The sequence below is a fragment of the Micromesistius poutassou genome (assembly GCF_964030765.1).
Source record: "Micromesistius poutassou genome assembly, chromosome: 15".
NCBI lineage: Eukaryota > Metazoa > Chordata > Actinopteri > Gadiformes > Gadidae > Micromesistius > Micromesistius poutassou.
Genome location: NC_140285.1, coordinates 11713932 through 11734518, shown reverse-complemented (window position 1 = coordinate 11734518; position 20587 = coordinate 11713932). Strand labels below are relative to the sequence as shown.

Below are 20587 nucleotides of genomic sequence, written 5' to 3'. Positions count from 1 at the left end.
ACGTAATGTGGTCTGCTCGTCTGTTCCACTGTTTACACTCTTCTTCTCAGACAGTCTTCTATAGGCCTACTACCCTTTCTCAAAAATGTTGTTGAAGACGTTGAAGTTTGTCCCTTTATTCGCAGTATTTTATTGGATCTTTCTGGTCCACCTTAAAATTGAAAATAAAATATTAATCTGACTAGAAAGAGATTCACGCATCTCTCACCAGGGTACGGGCATACCTACCGGCCACTTTCCAAGTGGGCCGACGTGCCATTGGGGCCGACAACTATCATTATTTTACTTTTTACATTTGGTTGTCTGACGTCCACTTAACACTATTACAGGCCGAACTGACAGGAGGATAATATCACATGTATTATATATATGACTATATATAATATAATAATAATAATAATAATAATAATAATAATAATAATAATAATAATAATATATACTAATATATATTAATATATATCCCCCCCCCCCTCCGGCCAAAAAACAAAACTTGCCAACCCTGCAGGGGGGCACCACACATTGCTACCTGGTCTGTGGGAAACACTGTATAATATAATATAACCTCGTATATTGTCGTACGATGTATAGCGACGGCACGCTGTAGCACTGTGCCCTTCTGGTTTTCCGACCGGTCCACAGTCGTTTTAGACGTGAGTTAAATCAAAAAGTCCCATTCCTGGCAGTCAATGGTGATCATTGATCCGGTCAGTGATCCCTCCCTCTAGTGGCCAAAATCCATTTTATTTCTGCTACATTTTTATGACTGGGTTTGGGGTTGACCGGCATATGTGACAATAAGTGACTTCTCTCTTATCTCACTCAACGGTTTTCTGACAGCCCTGGATAAGACCTCACGTGAGAGAGGCGCAGATAGTTGGCACGCCCTTCAGACATATTCTGCAAAATGTGCAAAAACTGACTGACATGTTTGCTGCAGGACCTTCATCAAAGTGGGCCATGCGTGCTGAATGACTTGCAGGGCACCAGCAGACAGGATCCCCCAAACAGGGCGTCCCTGGAGAGTGCACCAAAACCAGTGCACGCGTGCGAAGGATTCGGGTGGCTAACCACCATTGCTATTAATATCAGACGTCAGACAATATGCACCTCTAATTTAATATTTAATCAACTTTAACCCTGGCTCAGGGTTAAAGTCGATTTCATGTGTAAATAATAATACAAGGGGGGAGGCTATGCAAAGTCCAGGTGAACACGTTAGTCCTGAGTCTCTTGAGGGAGCGACTGCATTCCTGACATCAGCAGGGAGCTTGTTCCACCATTGCGGTGCTAAAACAGTTGTGACCATGATGTGTAACCTTTGCTTGCTCTTAGTGATGGCGGTACCAGGTGTTGTAGAGAGCAAATCGAGCAAAGCGGTGCAGCATAAGTGATTGTCCAGTTAGTACCACACCGAGGTTCCGCGCTGTTGGTGATGGAGATACAGCGATGTTCATGGTCCTTGTGATAACGAGACGCGAATGTGTTTTTCGTAGGCGGAATCCAGAAGAATCATGAATATTAATGAGGGGATAGCCGGAGATTATCTGAGGGGATAGCCGGAGATTATCCAATCACGTTGGTTTAAATCCCTGATCCAATCCAAAAAGGCTAAAATCCGTGACGTGACCGCAGGGTAGGTAACTTAAATTGTAATGTATATTAAACTAACGTTAGTCAAACGCATTTCTCTGATAGGGTTAGGGTTAGGGTTAGGGTTAGGAGTCAGCATGCGAGTTTGCCTGACAGGCTGCCTGTCCAATCCTAGCGCTTGGGGCGGGACTTCTTCCGGATTCTGCCTACGAAAAAAACAGCCACGATGAGACGGCTCGCCAGTGATGACGCTCACGTTTACGCGTGTTCCCGACAGCGACCGTTCATGTGCACTGCGTTGGGAATCTAAGTTATTCACAGCAGGGGTTTTTTAACCGATAAAAAACAGTCAGAACTAAACAGAACTTAGTAGGATCAGTTTCAAGTTCGCAAGCCTTTATATCCTTCTAGCCTATCACCTCTGTTTGCTTTTATTTATGAGAAGCACATTGTATTGCCACTGTATGGAAGGCTACACTTGCCCTTATCTAGAGCTGGTTTTCCAGTACACAACTGATAAAAACTGAGCAAAGTCGATGCTAACAGACGGTTACAACGTCAATCAATAGTAAAGTATGTGGTATGATGGTTGATGCTTTTATATTAGTAAAACATTCATGTTCTGCCATGTTCACGCGCGTCACTAGTAAACCATACGTCACCAACTGGGCAACTGTTAGCAAAATCTGGCCCCAGTTGCCGAACGGAAGTAGAATCATAAGAGTGTCATGAGGTGTCGTTCACGAGAACTTTCTGTCGTTGCGAAAATGTTTTCCCCATAATTCCCAGAGATGTGAACGCATCATAACAACAGATTTTCGGAAGTTAGCAGCTGTCAGTCGTATCAATCAATCAAACTTTATTTATATAGCGCCTTTCGTGCAAAATTGCAATACAAGGTGCTTAACAGTACAATGAAAAGAAATGAAAATATATAAAATGGATTAAGAGAATGCTGAGCTAAATAGGTATATCTTAAAGTGTAATTCGGCGAAAATTTAACCCAGGGTCTTATTTTTGGCATGACCACACATCAAATAAGCCCATAAATTGATAATCAAGGATTGATGTGTGTTGACTTCCTAGAAACATCGACCTACGGGTAAGGCACAGACTTGGAAAACAGTCTTTTTAAATAAACTCCCCTATGCTAACTAAGTTGTTGATGCTTCGATTTATTGGTGCGTTTATTGTCCTGGTGATAACGAGACAGCTTTTATTAATGAGAAGCACATTGTATTTCTACTGTATGGAAGGCTACACTTATCTTACCTACCCTTATCTAGAGCTGGTTTTCCAGTACACAACTGATAAAAACTGAGCAAAGTCGATGCCAACAGATGGTTACAACGTTAATCAATAGTAAAATATGTGATATGATGGTTGATTCTTTTATATTGAGTAAAACTTTCATGTTCTGCCATGTTCATGCGTCACTAGTAAACCATACATCACCAACTGGGCAACTCTGTTAACAAAATCTGACCCCAGTTGCCGAATGGAAGTAGAATCATCAGAGTGTCATGAGGTGTCATTCACGAGAACTTTCTGACGTCGCAAAAATGTTTTCCCCATAATTCCATATTTATAGACCTCAATGTTTGTATACTACATATATGTAGACATCGCAGGACTGTGATTGCAGAGGCAGGCGCGCCCGTCTCATGAGGCTTATGGAAGTTCAGTTATCAGCGGGCTGGCCAACTTTCAATATTATTTGTATTTAGCCTTACATTTTCAAACAGGTTGTTGGTACACAGTTGTTATTCTTAATGTTCTCACTTGTTGTGTGCGTGTGTCTCTGTGTCTGTTCTAGTGCTACCACTTTGTACAGCTGACCACAGTTGACAATAAATAATATATTTTTTAAGACTAAATGTGCCTCCGGCGTGAACTGTGTGTAGCAGAATAGGGCTGCAGGCCTACGCTACTGTAGTTTGTTATATTTTACAACATTGTTCCTATATGGTACTTGGGGAGACAAATATTTTCTGAGGTGGTACACAGTATAAAAAGTTTGAGAACCACTGATCTAAGCGTTTCTGCTGCTGCCTTTGTCTGGTACATGGTTCTGGAATCTCATTTGCTGCACAGAATGTCTTTACTGTATCATACAGCTTAGCAGCATCCTCATCTGTGCGCATCTGTTTAAGAATTACACAAACAGCTCCATTTTATTCTACAGCCTTTGCCAGGTCCACTGTTTCACTCTGGAGATATTTGTGCAGATTCTCAGTCACAGACAGCAGGGTCTTAAACACCATGAGCTTATACACAGTGGAGAATGTATGGATTTTAACATGTAGCCCCACTGCATTGGCAGCCTTTATGCCAGAGGCACTCTAGAAAAGCAGGGTAGTTCTCCAGAACTGCATTTACAGAATTATTATTATTATTATTTTATTTTATTATATATATATATTTATATAAACGTTTGGATAGACCCTCTCAGACAGGCAAAGAACTTCACTGATATTTCATACGTTGTTTTTTTAAGCATTGATTGCAACTTTAATGAAATAAAAGTAGGCCTAATATTTTTTAGTTTTTTTTTTATTATGCATCATTACAAGTCGGTGTATGATCATTTGCACAAACGAACAATAATTTTGAACTCGACATTAAGGGAGATACGATTTAGCTTGAAGGGGAACTGGTCGTTCCTCTGAACCGCTAGTGCTGTCGCTGTGTCTCACTTTGTTGCCGCCTCAGCTTGATACAGAGATGTTCCAGACCCATAACTCATCCACAATAGATGAAAGACAGATGAGAGAGCGCATTAAACCCTGGATGTCCCGCCCTCTCGCCCATAGCGCACAGGGACATCCCGTCCTGGGCGCTCTGTCGCGGGATGAGTGCGCCTGGATACGAGATGAATAGGCTATAGATCGAAATCTCATAAACCAACGGCATGCACAAATGTATTCGCTCATTTCCCATCACATGGGCCTTCGAGCGTGACTAACCAACTCAAGGGATGCTAGGCTGCCGCTTTTGACCTAAATAAATAAATAATCCATTGCTCTATTTCTATCAGCATATAGTCGGTTATTTTGTCGATATTCAGCCTTCTCAAATGCCAGAGTGAAACCAATGGCAAATGGCTCGGGGCAACATCCATCTATTCGACCATTTATTTGCGCACTGCACAGTGATGCAGTAGCAGCAGCAGCAGCCGCCGCAGCAGTGCGCCCAGTCACGTATATCAACCACCACGTCGTCGTCGTTAAAAGGGGAACCAAACTCTGCAATGCAGAGACACGCGGAGGACGATTAAACATTAACGAAAGCATTATTGGACAATCGGTGCGTGCAGCGGACCGAGGGGAGAGGCTGAGCTCCGTCCACAACGCCGTCTCCGGAGCCCTGATCGCATCGTGGAGGTCGCCGGGCACTCAGTCATGGTCGGACGGGGGCTTTGGATGTTCAGGTTCACGCGATTTGGGAAACGATGGAGCAGGTTTGGAATTTTGCCTTTCATCTGTTTGGCGCTAGTGGCGTGCGCCCTCGTCGCTCTGCTCTTCGTCGATTCCATTGAGTCATGGGTCACCTCCATGAACATGGACACATTGGTGGTGGCATCCCAAGGCAGGATTGTCCCGCCCCAGAGCGTCCCCCCGACCAGACCCGAGGAGTTCTTGCTCATGCCGAGTCCCCTCGTCTGCCAACGTGCCAAACCATACCTCATAACCATAGTGACCTCTGCGCCCAGGAACCAGCAAGCCCGCCAGGCCATCAGGGACACCTGGGGAGGGGAGGTCGAGGTGAGAGGGCTCCGGGTGATGACCCTGTTTATTGTGGGTGTGGTTCTGGACCGGGGACTGGCAAAGCTATTGGTGGAGGAGGCACGGCTGCGAGGAGACCTGATCCAGGGGCGCTTCGAGGACACGTATTCCAACCTCACCCTGAAGACCCTGTCGATGCTGGGATGGGTACGCCGGTTCTGCCCCCAGGCCCACTTCATGGCCAAAGTGGATGACGACGTGTTGTTCAACCCGAGCGCACTTCTTCACTACCTTAACAGGAGCCGCAATCCTTACGAACAAGGAGATCTCTATCTGGGCCGGGTGCATCTCCACGTGGCTCCGGACCGGGACCCGGACAGCAAGCACTACCTCCCCGCCGGAGCCTACCCTCCCCCCGTCTTTCCAGACTACTGCAGCGGAACGGCGTACGTACTGTCCCGCTCCGCGCTCCTCAAAGTCTCCCTGGCCGCCGCCGCCTCCCCCCTGTCCACGCCTCTGCCCCCCGAGGACGTGTTCTTGGGGCTGTGTGCCCGTACCGCCGGGGTGCTGCCCTCCCATTGTCCCCTCTTCTCGGGCGGACCGGCCGTGCCTTACGGCCGGTGCTGTTACCAGACCATGGTGTCCGTCCACCACATCGCACCCAGGGAGATGCTGGGTTACTGGGCGGACATCCATTCGCCAAACCCTTGCTCTTGGATAAGTGTACGCGCCTCTCTGGGGGTTTGCAAAGTCCGGGCCCTGATAGGAAGCGCTTTGGGCATCGAGCAGGGGTTGTAAACTTGTGACTTAGGAGAGACTCGCGTAGAATAGGCCTACATGTTGGATGCAGGGCTTTGTCTGGCGTATGTCTACTGTGAATAGCAAGCACAACCAAATAGGTGGCTGCCAAATAAAAACAAATTTACTGCACTAAGAAAAACTAATTTTATTTTTTATAGCTTTAATTAAACAAGGAATTAACGCAGCCTATTATTTTTGGGCGGCGTTTTATCTCGTACATGTATGGCAGGTGCATACATGGTAGGCTGAACTAAGTAGTGTAGGTTTTAGACACAAGCTTGGTACTGATCAGTGTAGCTTTTAACTCCATAGCCTACTAACATTTAGAAACAGTAGGCCTGACATGTAGACAGAAGTAGAGGAAAGTGAGCCGTTCTTATGATCGATGCAAAGTAAAGAGCTCATAGCTTCAAAACGTGTGCTACTGCACACGTTCAGTATTATCTATCATTAACTGCTTCAAACACATAAGGAGAACAAAGTCTACCTATTATCACACATAGCCCCCTTAACATACCTTTATAGTCACATCTAGAAGGCAGGATAGTCACATCGAGGCAGTTGCGATTATTTCCCTTATCACTTGTTTTATTTGAATGCCCATTAGGCCTTTAGGGAAAATGGTTAAGGCTTTTCGGCAGGCCTAGCTTTTTCAGGACTTGTTCAATCGCTAAATACTTTGAAAAACTTGTTTATATTCTATATTATTTCAAGACTAAGTGTGTACTTCCGTTTATGAGATGTCATTTAAAGTAGTTTGTTTTTTTACTCAAATGTCAAGCTTTTAATAATTCACTGCTCACTATTTATTTGGGACCTTTTAATGGATGGTTGGCCTTAATGAAATATAGGCCTAATGTCAGGTTATACCTTTTTTTATTGTAACACAGGAAACAGCATTGCACTTTTCTCTGATTAAAGTTAGGACTACTGTGACTATTAAACCTGTTAACACGTGCACGAGTAAACTGGAAATGTGAGATCTGGTTTGTTTGCTTGGCATTGCAGAAGAATACGCTTCACTAATGATAACCCACAGGAAACGAAGGCCATCAAACTGAAGCTTCATTTAAAAATACAATGTTAACGTTTATCAACAGCTGGAATGGTGTGAAGGTTCGCTGAATAACCTGGCTTTGACTGAACAAGAAGGCCTTGCTTCATGAGAATCATTTAATTATCTGCATCACAAGAACAATATTCTCAAAAATACAAAAAAATGAATGTGGCCGGTGATGCAGTACAAATAAGTCACCTGGCATCCATCCATCTTGACTGAATGGCAGCAGCTGGGTGTGCTCATCTACCCTTCAAGCGATGTGGATACATAAATTCCTGCAGCACGACAGAACTAATGGTGGTTTTGTGTGAATCAATAAAGTAGCTTTGGGTTAGACAGGGGACCTAGTTGAAGAGTTGGAACTTTTGCACTCATAAGAACCATGTCTACATGAGTGACGACGATGAACAGTCCTTGCGAGAACAAGCGGCATATTGTACAGTCTCGAGTGGGGAAACAAGAATGTGACGAGAACACGCCCTTCATGAAAGGCCACTCCATCCGCTGAATCTCACTGGGCCTCCCGTTTCTTGAATCGGTCCAGAGCGGATCTCTGGACAGTAGATGTTTTCCCATTGTTGTTTTTCTTACTTTGCCTTTCCTTTGCAGACTCCGCCTTTTCCTTCAACGTTGTAATGATGACCTCCTGTGTAGACACGGGACATAAATAAATATGAATATACAGCAAGCAGTTGAGAATGTACAGATGGATGAACAGCATTATTAACTACTTACTCTCTTGTCTTCATGAGCCACTTGATTCTTGCGCCTTATAACCCCTCCAGTGGAACTTTTGCCCTTCTTCCTCATGCGGGGCTTGAACTTATCTCTGGCGAGTGGGTCATAGCCCTGGGTATGGTAACAGTGTAGCATACACAAATTATTTCTCGCTCATGCATACAAATTATTTCACACACAAAACAGAGTTACTGACCAGGGCTTTGATTTTGTCTTGGTGCTTCTGCTCAAACGTGGCGTAGTCCACTTGGCTCAGCTTGCCTGGATCGAGGGATATCAGCTCTGGCTGTATCTTCTCCAACAGGGCCTTCACCTCCCATTCTTGCCGTTGTTTGGCACTTCTGTATGGGTTTGAGTCCAGCCCATCAAAGTTAGGCTCACCAGCACCTAAACAGAGGCACGTATCCTTATTGTTAGTTATTGTAGACAGAGGCAGCATAGTTGATAAGGTGGTGACTGTGGTTTACAACAAAAACCTTAAACCAACATGGGAAATGTTGTAAGATGAAGTGTTGTGGAATACAGAATTTCACTTGTTCGAAGCAAAAACCCCGGAAGCTTTTTTATTGTTCTAGTGCAGGGCTTCCAGCTTCTCTGTAAATGCCTCCCCCACGTGTCTCTGCATTGCAGTGTCTGGTTCCCGTTTCAACAGACGAGGACGGTGGCGGTTGATACGTAGAGGAGACCGGGCGCACTGCTGCGGCTGCATCACTCAGTACGTTTACATGCACAGCTTAATTTGATTAAAGCCATAGCTTGATTATGCTCCTCAATTGGACAACTGCAATTGTCCGCGTATACATGGTGGTGAGTAAATCGATTCATTGGCCGAAGCGTGTCATGCCCCGGTACGATAGGTGGCGCTGTGCCCATTTCAACTAGTGGTAATAGAGCCACCGGTTGACCTCTTTACGTCACCAGCAACAACAAACTCATTCGAGAAAGCGATGTTTCAGCAGACCGCTGTCAGTTCACTTCGGGTCTATATCATTTCTCCGACGCTCCATTGTTCCGACCTCTCGGTCATATGCCGACTCCTCTGGCTGCTCTGCCGGCGGAGCAGTCCGCATACGACTGAGAGGTCGGAACAATGGAGCGTCGGAGAAATGATATGGACCCGAAGTAGACAGCTCTCTACTGAAAACATCTTTCTCTCACCGGAGCAGCCCCTCCGTCGCCCGTCTGTATACGGCATTCCCCGCAACATCGCAAGGAATGAATAAAGATCGTAAACACGTCGGGAGAAAAAAACATTTATTTTGACAGATGTGCCCGAAGTTACTACTTTACAACCTCGTTGATGACCCTCATTTAGAAAACATGTACTTTTAATTCAGCCTTGGGTGAAATGGAAGCGCAGTGTCTGTGTGTTTCCACCTTTAATGAATGCATGCCATGTGCGCTCCCGCGGCCGGGACACAATTCTTATAGGGGGTAACTACATTCACCGGCTTCCTCCATCTTCTACGCCACCTTTTTAAATAAATCGCTGTTTCTCGTTATCCCTTATCCGACGGCGGCGACAACAACAACAAGACTATCGTCTCCTTCTACTTCCGGCTCACGGCCCCGGGAAAAGGTCTCGAGCATGCGCAGAATGCAAATCAACGCATAAGCCTATTCGATTGGCTACATGCACGCTTAGCTCGACTATGAATCGCATTATCTAGGGGTCTTAACTCGGCTATGAGTAAGCCAATTCGATTCGAGTATAGCTCGACTAAGGTGCATACATGCATCTTAGTAATCCAATCATAGTTGGACTAAGCCAATAAATCGACTTTCTTGAGTGTCATGTAAACGCACTGACTGTGCAGTTGCGCAAATAAACTGATGTTGCCCCAAGCTATTTGCCATTAGTTTCACACAGGCATTTGAATAGGAAGTCCACCACCAACAGTAGATAATGGAGAAGCCAACCAGGTCTGGGTGATGTCACATCCAAAGCACAACCAATATTTTGAATGGAGAAAATCATGTTTTTGTAAATACTTGTAGAACTGATTGAGCTTTGATAATACACAGGATCAGATGTTATAATCCCTTGTGCCAAAATCCAAGGAAAAACACATTCAGAAGCCCCTGCCCAAACCAACCTTATAAGCACGCTGGCCACTCAGCAACCAACCAAAGGTGAAAAACACGAGACAAATGGCCCAAATAACAGCAGTAAATACAGCAGTATGCAGCATTTCATTGGGGTTATCAAGTGGGCACCCTCTTTCACCGATGTTTCGTTAAGTTAGGCCCATGACACCTCCTGAGGGCTTAACTATAGATGCTTTCACATATGACTCAGTCTTTTCTCCGCATTTGTGGAGCAGGAGGTTCGACCGTAAGGGGCATTCACACTTGATGCCCGATATGCGGAGATTGGTGCCAGTAGAATCTCTGGCTGCTTAAGGGGGGCGGGCTTGCAAGGGGCGGCATATGACGTAGGGTCGCAAGAGGCGGGATCGGGTTTGTTTTAGTTTGACCGCAGACAGCACGCAGGCAAAACGGGCAGAACTCATCGCGATCATGTTAAATGTTGCTGCAGCGATGCATATATTCCGTTTCATCCACAACATCCGCATCGATCGATAAAAGATTGGAGCATGAGTTACAGACAAATAGAAGAAACGACGAACAAGAAAGGCGTCGCGAACGACTGCGTTACCGGAGGAAGAGAGCGTCTTTTTTGGCTTCATTTCACATCTAACAAACACTGGGACAAATGTAGTTGATTTCTGTGTTTAACTGAGAAAACAGGGGGTGGAAGGACGGGACCCTATAATGTTCAGCTAACTGTTGTTACGAGAGTAGCGCATGAATGGCAGTGTGCGTGCGTGCGGTAGCGTGTGTCAGTTTAGTGAGGTAATGAATGAGTCCGGTTGTGTCTGTGCAAACGTGTAGGCCCTACTGTAAAGTTAGAGAAACTAAGAATAAAGTACACAGCCTGTCAATAATCGGTGGCCGCTTCATTCCGACCATATTCAAACCTATAAGCAGACCCACTGCCGTTACTCCCGAGAGAATCGACGGAGCGGGACGTCGCTTTTGTGCTCCTCGACTATGGTCTGGGAGCCGACAGCAGGAAAGGTATAACATAATAAAAATATTTTTTAAACCATTCAGCGAACAAAACGCAATAGGCTGATTATCGATTAGGGTGCGGGTGCCACTCAATGACATGCAAACGTAGACCGAAGCGTCATCAACAGGCCCACTCAACTGGTGTGAAAGGCCGACATCCTACTGCTCATTCACATATAAGGTAATTAGCATTTCCTATGGAGAACATACTACCTCGGGGGTAGTATTTTTTCAGGAGGTCCAACGTCAGGATATGTCACACATATACGGCACCTCCGTAGAATCTACGCAGAACAGACGGATGCACGTCCATATGTGAAAGCAGCTAATGAAACCAGCGTCCTGGAGTCACCCCCTCAATGCTGCCACCACATTGCCACATTTAATGCATCTAAACACTCTTTCTTGCATCGTACCCCTAGCCCTTCCCCTAAGCCTGATCAAACAAACATTAGTCAGTTGGCTTACCTTAGCTTGCACCCCAGGAAGTATGTTTTCTCCTTACTCACAGCCATTCACTTGCTCGTTCTGCTGCCAAGGACATGTTACTAACGGCCTGCCTCAGACTTCGTCCACAAATGCCCAGTTCAGTCAGCAAGCTAGTATCAGATCTAGCCACGAACCCCCGCGCACAGATTTCAATAGGCCTTAGTCGCGTACTCCAGCCTCGCTGTGCTGCCTCTCCAGCCATCTTAAGCTCATTGGCTACTTCAACTCTGTCTTCCCAAGGAACTGTAAGTTCAATGAAATAAACAATCTTCTCCAAGTCCGACCACAATAGCATATCCGGTCTTAGCCGAGTGCTTACAATGTGAGGAGAGACAACACCTTGCTGAATAAGATCTGCCTTCATTTCCCAGGCTCCTCCATTACTTAGCTGCCCGGCTCTGTGCCTGCCTCTAAATGGTCTAGCCTTTTCCCCCTGACGCACAAAGTTAATTTGCCTACCCTCGTTACTAGCGGCTGATGAATAAACTTCTCTCCGTTTATCATCAACAGCCTCTGCCAAACATTAATACCTGGTTATGACGCCACGTATAGCGCCCCTGGGAGAGACTGACCTTGCATCCTGATAGGATATGGCAGAGGCTGCACACACAGGAACATAGTGTGCATGTCTCATCCTCACCAAACCACTGATTCAAGTTCTGGGGAGATGGGCTATCATATGTAGCACCTATCATGAATCTGATCCTGCTAGCCTCCATGCTCCATAGATCTCTCCATTTTATCTTCTTCTCCACGCGACACTGCCTTAGTAAATCTTACAGTCTCCTCCTGTCTATGTATTTCCTCCACTACCATTTTCCTCTTTTCTCCTGCAGAAGCCTTACCCCACGAGGGTTTACCTGCGTTCCTCCCTAAGCCCCCCGACCCATGCTGAACATGGCCCATGATATCCCTATGCCCAAGTGCCAATTGAGCTTGCTGAACCGCTTGTTTTGGTTTCCATTTCCTCCCTGTGTTAACAGTGGGTGCAACCCTCCTCACGTCCTTGGACTGAGTAAGAGTCATTTCCAGTCTAACCTTAGCACATTTAAATTCTTCTGTCAGATTAGATATTGGCAACTCTACAATGCCCTTCCCATACAAGGCTACACTGCTTAGGCAGCGTGGGACTCCGAGCCACTTTCTGACAAAAGAGTTGATAATTTTTTCCATCCTTTCTACCTTTGCCCAAGGCAATAAACCAAACTGGAGACACCACAACTTAAGCTTACCCGGCAGCCCTGACTTGTCTATTTTTGCAATATTCCTTATCTAGTTTCCTGTCTCAATTCTTCAACCTGTAACTTATCACTAAGGCTTGCATCATACCACCTTCCCAGACTCTTCACTGGCTTCTCTTCATTTATAGCAAACTTGACCTCTTCATTTATAGCAAACTTCTTATCTACTACCTTCCCTTTAACGATCAAGAGACTCCTAGACCTTACTTACATACCTTCACTCTAGCCCATTACAGATTGCTATTTAACTTATCCAGCAACCTGCTGGTGCATGGAGCAGTTGATGTCATGGTTGTCGTCCGAAGGCATCAGCCAAATCCAAAAATACAACATGCAGGTCTCTCCTCTCGCACTTCGCTAACTGAATTTGGTGCCAAATCATGCTGGTATGCGCTAAGCATCCGGAGAAACCAGGGATTCCAGCTTTCTGAACCGTGGTATCAATTAGTCTTATTTTCAAGATAACTTGTCAATCTCCGAGCCACAACACTGAAGAAGACCTTCCCTTCAACATTCAGACTAATTGGTCTAAACTGATTAATCTCCACTGAGTCTCTCTCTTTGGGAATAAATATTCCCCCAGCCCTACGCTATGCCTTTGGAATACTCAAAATAAAAAATTGTTATATAACAATATAACATATACATAAATATAAATATATAAATCGTTATTGTACCTGGCACCAGCATACTGGTGAAGCCCTCTCCATGGCCGACCCCAAGGACATCCTCATAGGGACAGAAGTGGAGGCCCCACACCGCTCCATGCACTTTGTGGGCCATGTAGGGCTTCTTCACTGGTGTAGTCCAGACGTCTCTGTAGACCTGTGAGGACATTAAAACATGACATTAACACATCTGGAAATTAAAAAAATAAAATAGGAATAAAAAAGGAATTAAATACATGCAAACAGTGACCTGGACAATGTCTCCAGTTGCGGCCGACAGCAGTCCTCTGTGGCTCAGAGCCAAGGAGGAGGCGCCGGCAGGCAGGAAGTAGGACTGAAAGGGCTTGAAGGACCTGATGTCAAAAACCTTCAGCTTTTTGTCCATGCCCGACGTCACCATATACCTAAGGAGGCACAGTAAACAACTGAGAAGGCTGCCCTCTAGTGGCCAACAATGGAAGTTTCTCTAACCAGATTCTCTAACCAGATGGTGCAAGTTAAGTCAGCTTGAGACCAGCCTCAAATGATCAAAAGAGCAACTTAAGGACAGCATTTTGAATTCAAGCCTGGCTAGTTTTACTTGCCCAGGCCCACTTGGCATATGAGTCTATAAAAAGCGTGGTGCAAACAGAAGAAAAATAAAAAATCTGTACAAATGCAAAATACAAATTTCAGAGGACATTTTGATTAGGTGAATAAAATGTGTTTGATAATATAATAATTTTACTCATTTTATTTTTCGACTTGAGGGAGGTGAGATTTCAGTGATTGACTGAAAATGAACAAGCACGTCTTCGTGTCCCCTTAACCTTTCCACTTGGGAGCACATTTTTCTTTTTTTAAACGTACGTGCCGGTCTTGTCCACAGCGACGGAGCGTACACCACCTTGGTGACAGAGCATCTTGACAAGCGCTTCCTTCTGATTGGGGGACCAGAGGGTGACGGTGCCGTTAGAATGGCCCAGGTGGACGACCGCATTCTGAGGATTCTGGCACATCACGTCGAGCCGGCCTGCTTTGGTGCCGACGGCCGCCACCTCCTTACCCACGGAGACGTCCAAGTACTGCAGGAAGCCTGTGGCGCTCTGGAGACACAAAGCAATGGACGGTTTGATGAAAGCAGGAAAAGCCATTCTGCGTTGCCTTACTTCAGTGATCTATATAGCATAGATTGAAAATAGTCTATGAAGCCTAACTCACTGAACTGGCTGGGAACCGTATGTAAAATAGACAACATCCCACAATACTTTTACGCAGATGCTGAATTAATGACCCTATGGTAGTCTTTTTGTGTGAACTTACCGCTGTGGCTAACAAAAAGTGGTACGGGAGAAATTGCATGCGAAGAACATCGTTGAACTTTCTTATACAATGAAGCTCGATTCCACTGGAGTCATAGATGTACAGCCATTTCTTCTGCGCTACCGCATACATAGCCTCACTATGGAGCCACCTGGATGGAATGAAATAAAGAAACATTTGATGGAATAACAAAGCAAATAACCAATCCAAGATTAATAGAAGATTAGGATTCACTTTGACCTAATTTTCAGGCCTTCAACATAAACGTTCATATGCATAACAGCGTTTATAGTGTGGGACACTTAATTAAGCATGGCTGGCCCGAATGCACACTTTTAAGCTTTGCATTATTTCGGAGAACAGAGATCACAAAAATATAGAAATAGAATAAAAAGAAAAATAGACAAACCACCAAAATCACTGCCTTCCCATTGTTCCCTTTCCCTGCATGCAAGTCAGAGAGAGAGCAGTGCTGTGGTGGCGCTGATCTATATGCGGTTGTCAGACTGATAGATTTCCCAAACCAATCACATAAGAGATGCCCTGATAAGTCAGAAATTCTCTAAAGGCAAAATTGACTCAGTCAACTAGAAAAAATATTGTCACATATCACGCACTAATACCTAACAGATGACTGCCATTTTTTAAAGATGACACTATGCTCTTAAATCACATGGGCTTCCCCAGGTCAGGTTCCAGCAGCTAAAACCCCATGACCCGCGTGACTGGGATCGCTGAGTCTGCCTTTCTCTCCCTGCTTAAGATCGTTTTATTGTGGAGCGCTTCTGGCGGACTTTGTCCCCGTTGACTTTGTATGCTTTAAGGACATTAGTGGATAAGAATAAAATATTAATCACCACAGGCAGGGATTACCCACACATCCAATCAAGATGATTCTGTCAGTCGATACTCGGCTGTGCATTTTCACTGTTATGATCGGATGTGAATACTGTGTAATCAGATCGGAGCGCTCATTTGCCACAGCCACCTTTTCGTATATTATCATATACATTAGGTAGATATTTTTTCTATTTTTCCCCTTATTGAACTTACTGCAGAACGTTAATTATTGCACCAATGCAAACATTACCCAACCTTTGGCCGATACCTCATATATATGGTTGCAATAGTGGAGCCATAAAAATACATATATTGCAAGAACCTTGGAACATTTAAATATCATGATAAATTTTACCAGTTGTTGGTCTTACTGAGTGAGTATTACGGAAGTATTCAAATTATGTTCCAATATCTGAACATAAAAACGAACCAAGAACAGATTGTTTATCAGAATATTTGGGGCCAGCTCTAAAAGACAGACTTACTTCACGTCATTGACAGTCTCCATCACGTTGATCTCACACATCAGCTGTTTAGTCTGCCAGTCCAGGCATGCCACGTGTCCCCTCCTCCCACCAAGTAACAGTTGGCTGCAAACAGAACACATAGCATAACAACAGAGACATGATTAAGATACAAATATTTACCAAACAACCCAAGTCTTCATAACTTGTTTCATGCATAAAGCCATTAATACCAACCGTCCAGTCTTGCTGTAATCCAATCGATAAGGCCCAAACTGGGATAGGTTTAGATTAAAATACTAGAAAGGAAGAGAAGAAAATTAGCTGAATGAAAAAATGTTCATGTCACAGTTAGCCTCACACAGTGAGCATGTATTCGCCTTGCTCATCCAGACTGGAGAGTCTGCTGAAGACATGATGATGAGGGGTGCCATCAGACCACCTTACTTTGCAGATGAGCTTCAGCAAGTCAGATGCTAAAATTCAGATAAGTTAAAGCGAAGCACATTTGTTCCAGAGTAAACATTCTTAACGAATGTTACCGTTACGTATGCATTCAAATTAAACAATTGCCAACGCAGCATAAATATAATAAATTAAGCCTATATTGCTGCTATAGTGCTGATTTTTTATATTTCTATAAAATCAGCACTGCTCCGTTACATCACCATCTACATTACTCGGTTAACTGAGTGTTAGAGACAGGCTGTCCATGTCAGGCTAATTCCAGAACAATATATTGAGACAAAGAGGTGAGCTGGCACAATGTAAGCAGTGAGTCACAGTGCCATTGGTAACATTAAACTTATGTTCAATAGAATGACATTCTGATGGCTGCAATGATGTACACCGCCCAACCTTGGCTCCAGCCGTTATATCCACAGCATCAGCAATATCCTCTTGGGAGATGGTACACGTGTCCTCATCTTCATCTCCTTCTAGGAAACTAGAGTAAATTGAGGGTCAAATCAACGTTGGGAAAAACATATTCCAAGACTCAAAATGAGTCGTAGTCGTAGAGAGAAATTACCCAGCATCCTCTTGGAGAAGAAGTTGGTCATGTCGCGCAGATTCCTTTTCAATGATTTCCGACGCGGCCTGTGAGCTAGCCACAACGCGCCTTAGCTTAGAGAGATGCTGCGGAAGCTAGAAGACAGAAAAACTGTGCATTACTGTTGTGTCCACCTAGATGTAGCAGAGGTCAGCTTTTGCTGACAGTCATAACTCTTAATTGGGAAGTCGCCTCCCATATGTAGAGAATGGAAGTTCAAGTAACTGAAATGTACGGAGCCCCTCTGGTGACATCTGGGGAATTTTTTTTTTCTGTTTGCACGGATTGATGATCTGTTTGCCTGACTTAATGATCTGTGGGAACAATCTAATAATTTGTGACCACAGTTGAATAATTTGTGGGAACAAGATAATTATTTTGTGGCCAGTTAAATCATTTGTGGGAACGAGTTAATTATGTCATGGCCACACCTTTTCTTTTCAATATTGAGTGGTTGGTGAATCTGCATGCCAGATATAATTAGGTCCTTCAGCAAAATACATCCTGCGGTTTAATCGCCTGGAACGGCGCATGGCTGAAGAGTCAGGATCAAGAGCTGCAAGAATCAAACGCACATCTTCCTTTTTTGCACGGATGCCATGTATCATGCATTTGCTGTACATCCATCTGCCATGCAGTTTTCTATTTCCCTTGAGCTGTTGCATGATAAAGTCTATCACTTCATTGAGGTTATCATATTTTCTTCGTCTGTACCAGTGCATTATTAGCAGCCTAATTAAGTGCCTCTTACTTAGAATAACTCCATGCCTAACAACAAGTCACTTGAGAATGTCATTGTAACTCATTCCGAGGTTAAAATAGAATGATATTTCTTCTATCTTGTCCATAGCCGAAATGCATCTAACCCCTGCTGCAACAATAGACAATACAGCACACAATCCTTTCACAATCCCACAATTCTCTCATTCCCACAAATTATTAAATTGTTCCCACCGATTATTAAATCATGCAAACAGATCATTAAGTCGTGCAAACAAATCTCTATGTTGTGCAAACAAATCTATGTTGTGCAAACAAATCTCTATGTTGTGCAAACAGACTTTTTCCCCCCCAGATGTCACCAGAGGGGCTCCGTAGAAATGTGTCGAAAACCACAAAAACCGATTGACAACAGCACATTCCAAAGATCAAATGTTAAAGACAGGGCATTACCTGATCAATTTTCATTTTCCTCCGGAACTTAAGCCTCTTCTCCTCAGGAACTGGTGCAGATCCTGGGAAGGGGTCAGGCTTCTAAAGAAAAAAAAAGTTAATCAACAGTCATTAGCCAACTATACAGACGAAACAAACATCTTTAATGTTACCACAATGATCGCTCACAGACAGACAGACAGACAGACCCTTGTTATGGCCTTCTTTCCATGAGTTCCTTCCCATTTTCCTTTTTTCTTCTTCTCTGAAGCACTGATCTGCTGGTTGGTTTGGCTGCTCTGTGGAGCTGGCTCTTCTCCCAGCACGTGAGTCCCACCCGGGGCTTCATCCTTCTTCTCCTCACCAGAGCCCTGCCAGTAACGCTCAGAAACCTGTCGGTACAAACAAAGCTGTATCATGTATTTCCATAAGCACAGAAACACAAACTGTACCACTGGTATAAGTCACGCAAAAGTGGCTTTAAGATAAAATAAATAGTGTCCTACAATTTCAAACGAGCAGCCATTACTACACTAATATCACTTTTCGTCTTTCACTGCAGTGGTGTAGTATATTAATAATCAATAACGGACAATGGAACTCATATAGCTATCGTAGGATTAATTACAGTTAGAACTTTGTAAATTACCTTTTTCTTTTTCTCCACGTGTGTATGTTTCACGGCAACCTCGGCCGACGCCATCTTTATTGTGTATGTTCAGAGATATTTTTACGTCATCAATGTATTATTCTTCTTTGTTTTTTTTTTACAGGCAGGTTCACGCAACGTCATTGGTGCATTACCGCCCCTGCTGTTCTGGAGTGAGGGCGCCGGGCTGGCAATGATTTTGCCCCGTTCATTCTCATTCGCGCCATTAATCTCTCCCTTTCCCAGGTTTATCTCACACAGTAACAGAATATGCTCTACGGTTTGTATTCACTGCCAAATTTCCTTTTCCTGTACAATGCTTCCCTATGCTATGATCTATATACGTATTTAAGCTAAATTAAACTTAAATACTCAGTGCTCATTAGCCAATGGGATGGCACCCCTGAAAAAAACCCTCCCAAGCAAAGGTTTGTGTCAGAACTGCAAACCAAAGGTCAGGCACCTGGGAGCAGAGGGCGACAGTGAGGGCAGAAGTTTGCTCAGTGAGAAGGAAGCAGAGGGAACTGCAAACAAAATGACATATTGTCAAAAATGTAAAAGACCAAGTTTCCACAATTAACCAACTAATTTGTTTGCCAGCTATGTTTACTTTAACTTTTTATTTTCTTCATTGACTTGTATTCTCCCTCAAATTATTTGTTTGATTATAGTTTTGTTAGAAGAAAAAGACCAAGTTTTCACGATTACTCATTTGTTTGTCAGCTGGAACACGAAAGATAAACAAATGAGTAATCGTGGAAACTTGGTCTTTTACATTTTTGACAATAAGTCATTTTGTTTAGTCCCCTCTGCTTCCTTCTCACTGAGCAGACTTCTGCCCTCACTGTCGCCCTCTGCTCCCAGGTGCCTGACCTTTGGTTTGCACAAAACAGCAATGAAAATCGTAGGGAGGAAAGAATACAAGCCTATACAGAGCTTTTAAGAACAGGCAGTTAGGAACAAAGCAAAGAAAATAATTTCCGACTCCCAACACCCACTCTTCCCTGAATATGAAACCCTACCATCAGGGAGAATAATCTGTATGCCGTTATGCAAATCTAACAGCCTTAAATTATCATTTGTCCCAGCTTCCATTAAGCTGATGAACAATGTGCAATAGAATAATGTGCAATAAATAGGTTAGCACTTAGCACATAGCACTTTAGCACTAAGCATTTTAGCATAGAGCACTTTATCCACAAGTTCTAGTGCAATAGGGCAATATGCAATACAATACACTTGCACTTCATCCCCATACTGTAGATGTCTATGCAATACAGCAAAGCACAATTTAATCTACAGTCTATCAAGCTCCATGTTGTCAATGTTAAAATGTTGGTTTGTCTGTTTGTTTTTGTTTTGTTGTACTCTCTGTGTATGTTATGAAAGCAACGATGCACTGTGCCCAAGACAAATTTCCCCACGGGGACAATAAAGTTGAACCTAACCTAGCCTATCTGTTGTCACAGTTGAACAGTTGTTGAATCCGAGAGGGGAAGCAAAGGGATTTCATTTATAAAAACCTGTAGAACGCTGAGGGAGAAAACAATGGCTTATAAGAAACACTGCAGCAGAAGCACTGGCGGCCGACATGCCCATAGGTAAGGTGGTTTATGGGGTTCACATTGAGGGGGACCCCCTGCCCTGCTCCACCCACCAACCCCTAAGGGGACACACCCAGGCTATGGGGCAGTGAGGGAAAAGGAACAGACCAGACACAACATTGATTGAAGGGTGGGGAT

At 44.1% G+C, this 20587-nt stretch overlaps 2 protein-coding genes across 2 annotated transcripts; one reads left to right on the top strand and one right to left on the bottom strand.

The window, feature by feature from the left end:
• Positions 1-4991: 4991 nt before the first annotated feature.
• b3galt4 (UDP-Gal:betaGlcNAc beta 1,3-galactosyltransferase, polypeptide 4) lies at positions 4992-6113 on the top strand (the record flags this gene model as incomplete). Its single annotated transcript, XM_084479511.1, has 1 exon — positions 4992-6113. One exon carries the CDS (start codon positions 4992-4994, stop codon positions 6111-6113), a length of 1122 nt encoding a protein of 373 aa, XP_084335637.1.
• A 487-nt stretch (positions 6114-6600) lies between these two features.
• Positions 6601-18899, bottom strand: wdr46 (WD repeat domain 46; the record flags this gene model as incomplete). The annotated part of the gene is made up of 14 exons (XM_084479499.1): positions 6601-7822; positions 7912-8025; positions 8111-8301; positions 13397-13544; positions 13638-13791; positions 14237-14472; positions 14690-14840; positions 16015-16119; positions 16231-16292; positions 16852-16939; positions 17024-17139; positions 18218-18298; positions 18406-18588; positions 18846-18899. The coding sequence occupies 14 exons, from the start codon at positions 18897-18899 to the stop codon at positions 7688-7690; spliced, it is 1818 nt and encodes a 605-aa protein (XP_084335625.1). The 3' UTR covers positions 6601-7687.
• Positions 18900-20587: the final 1688 nt, after the last annotated feature.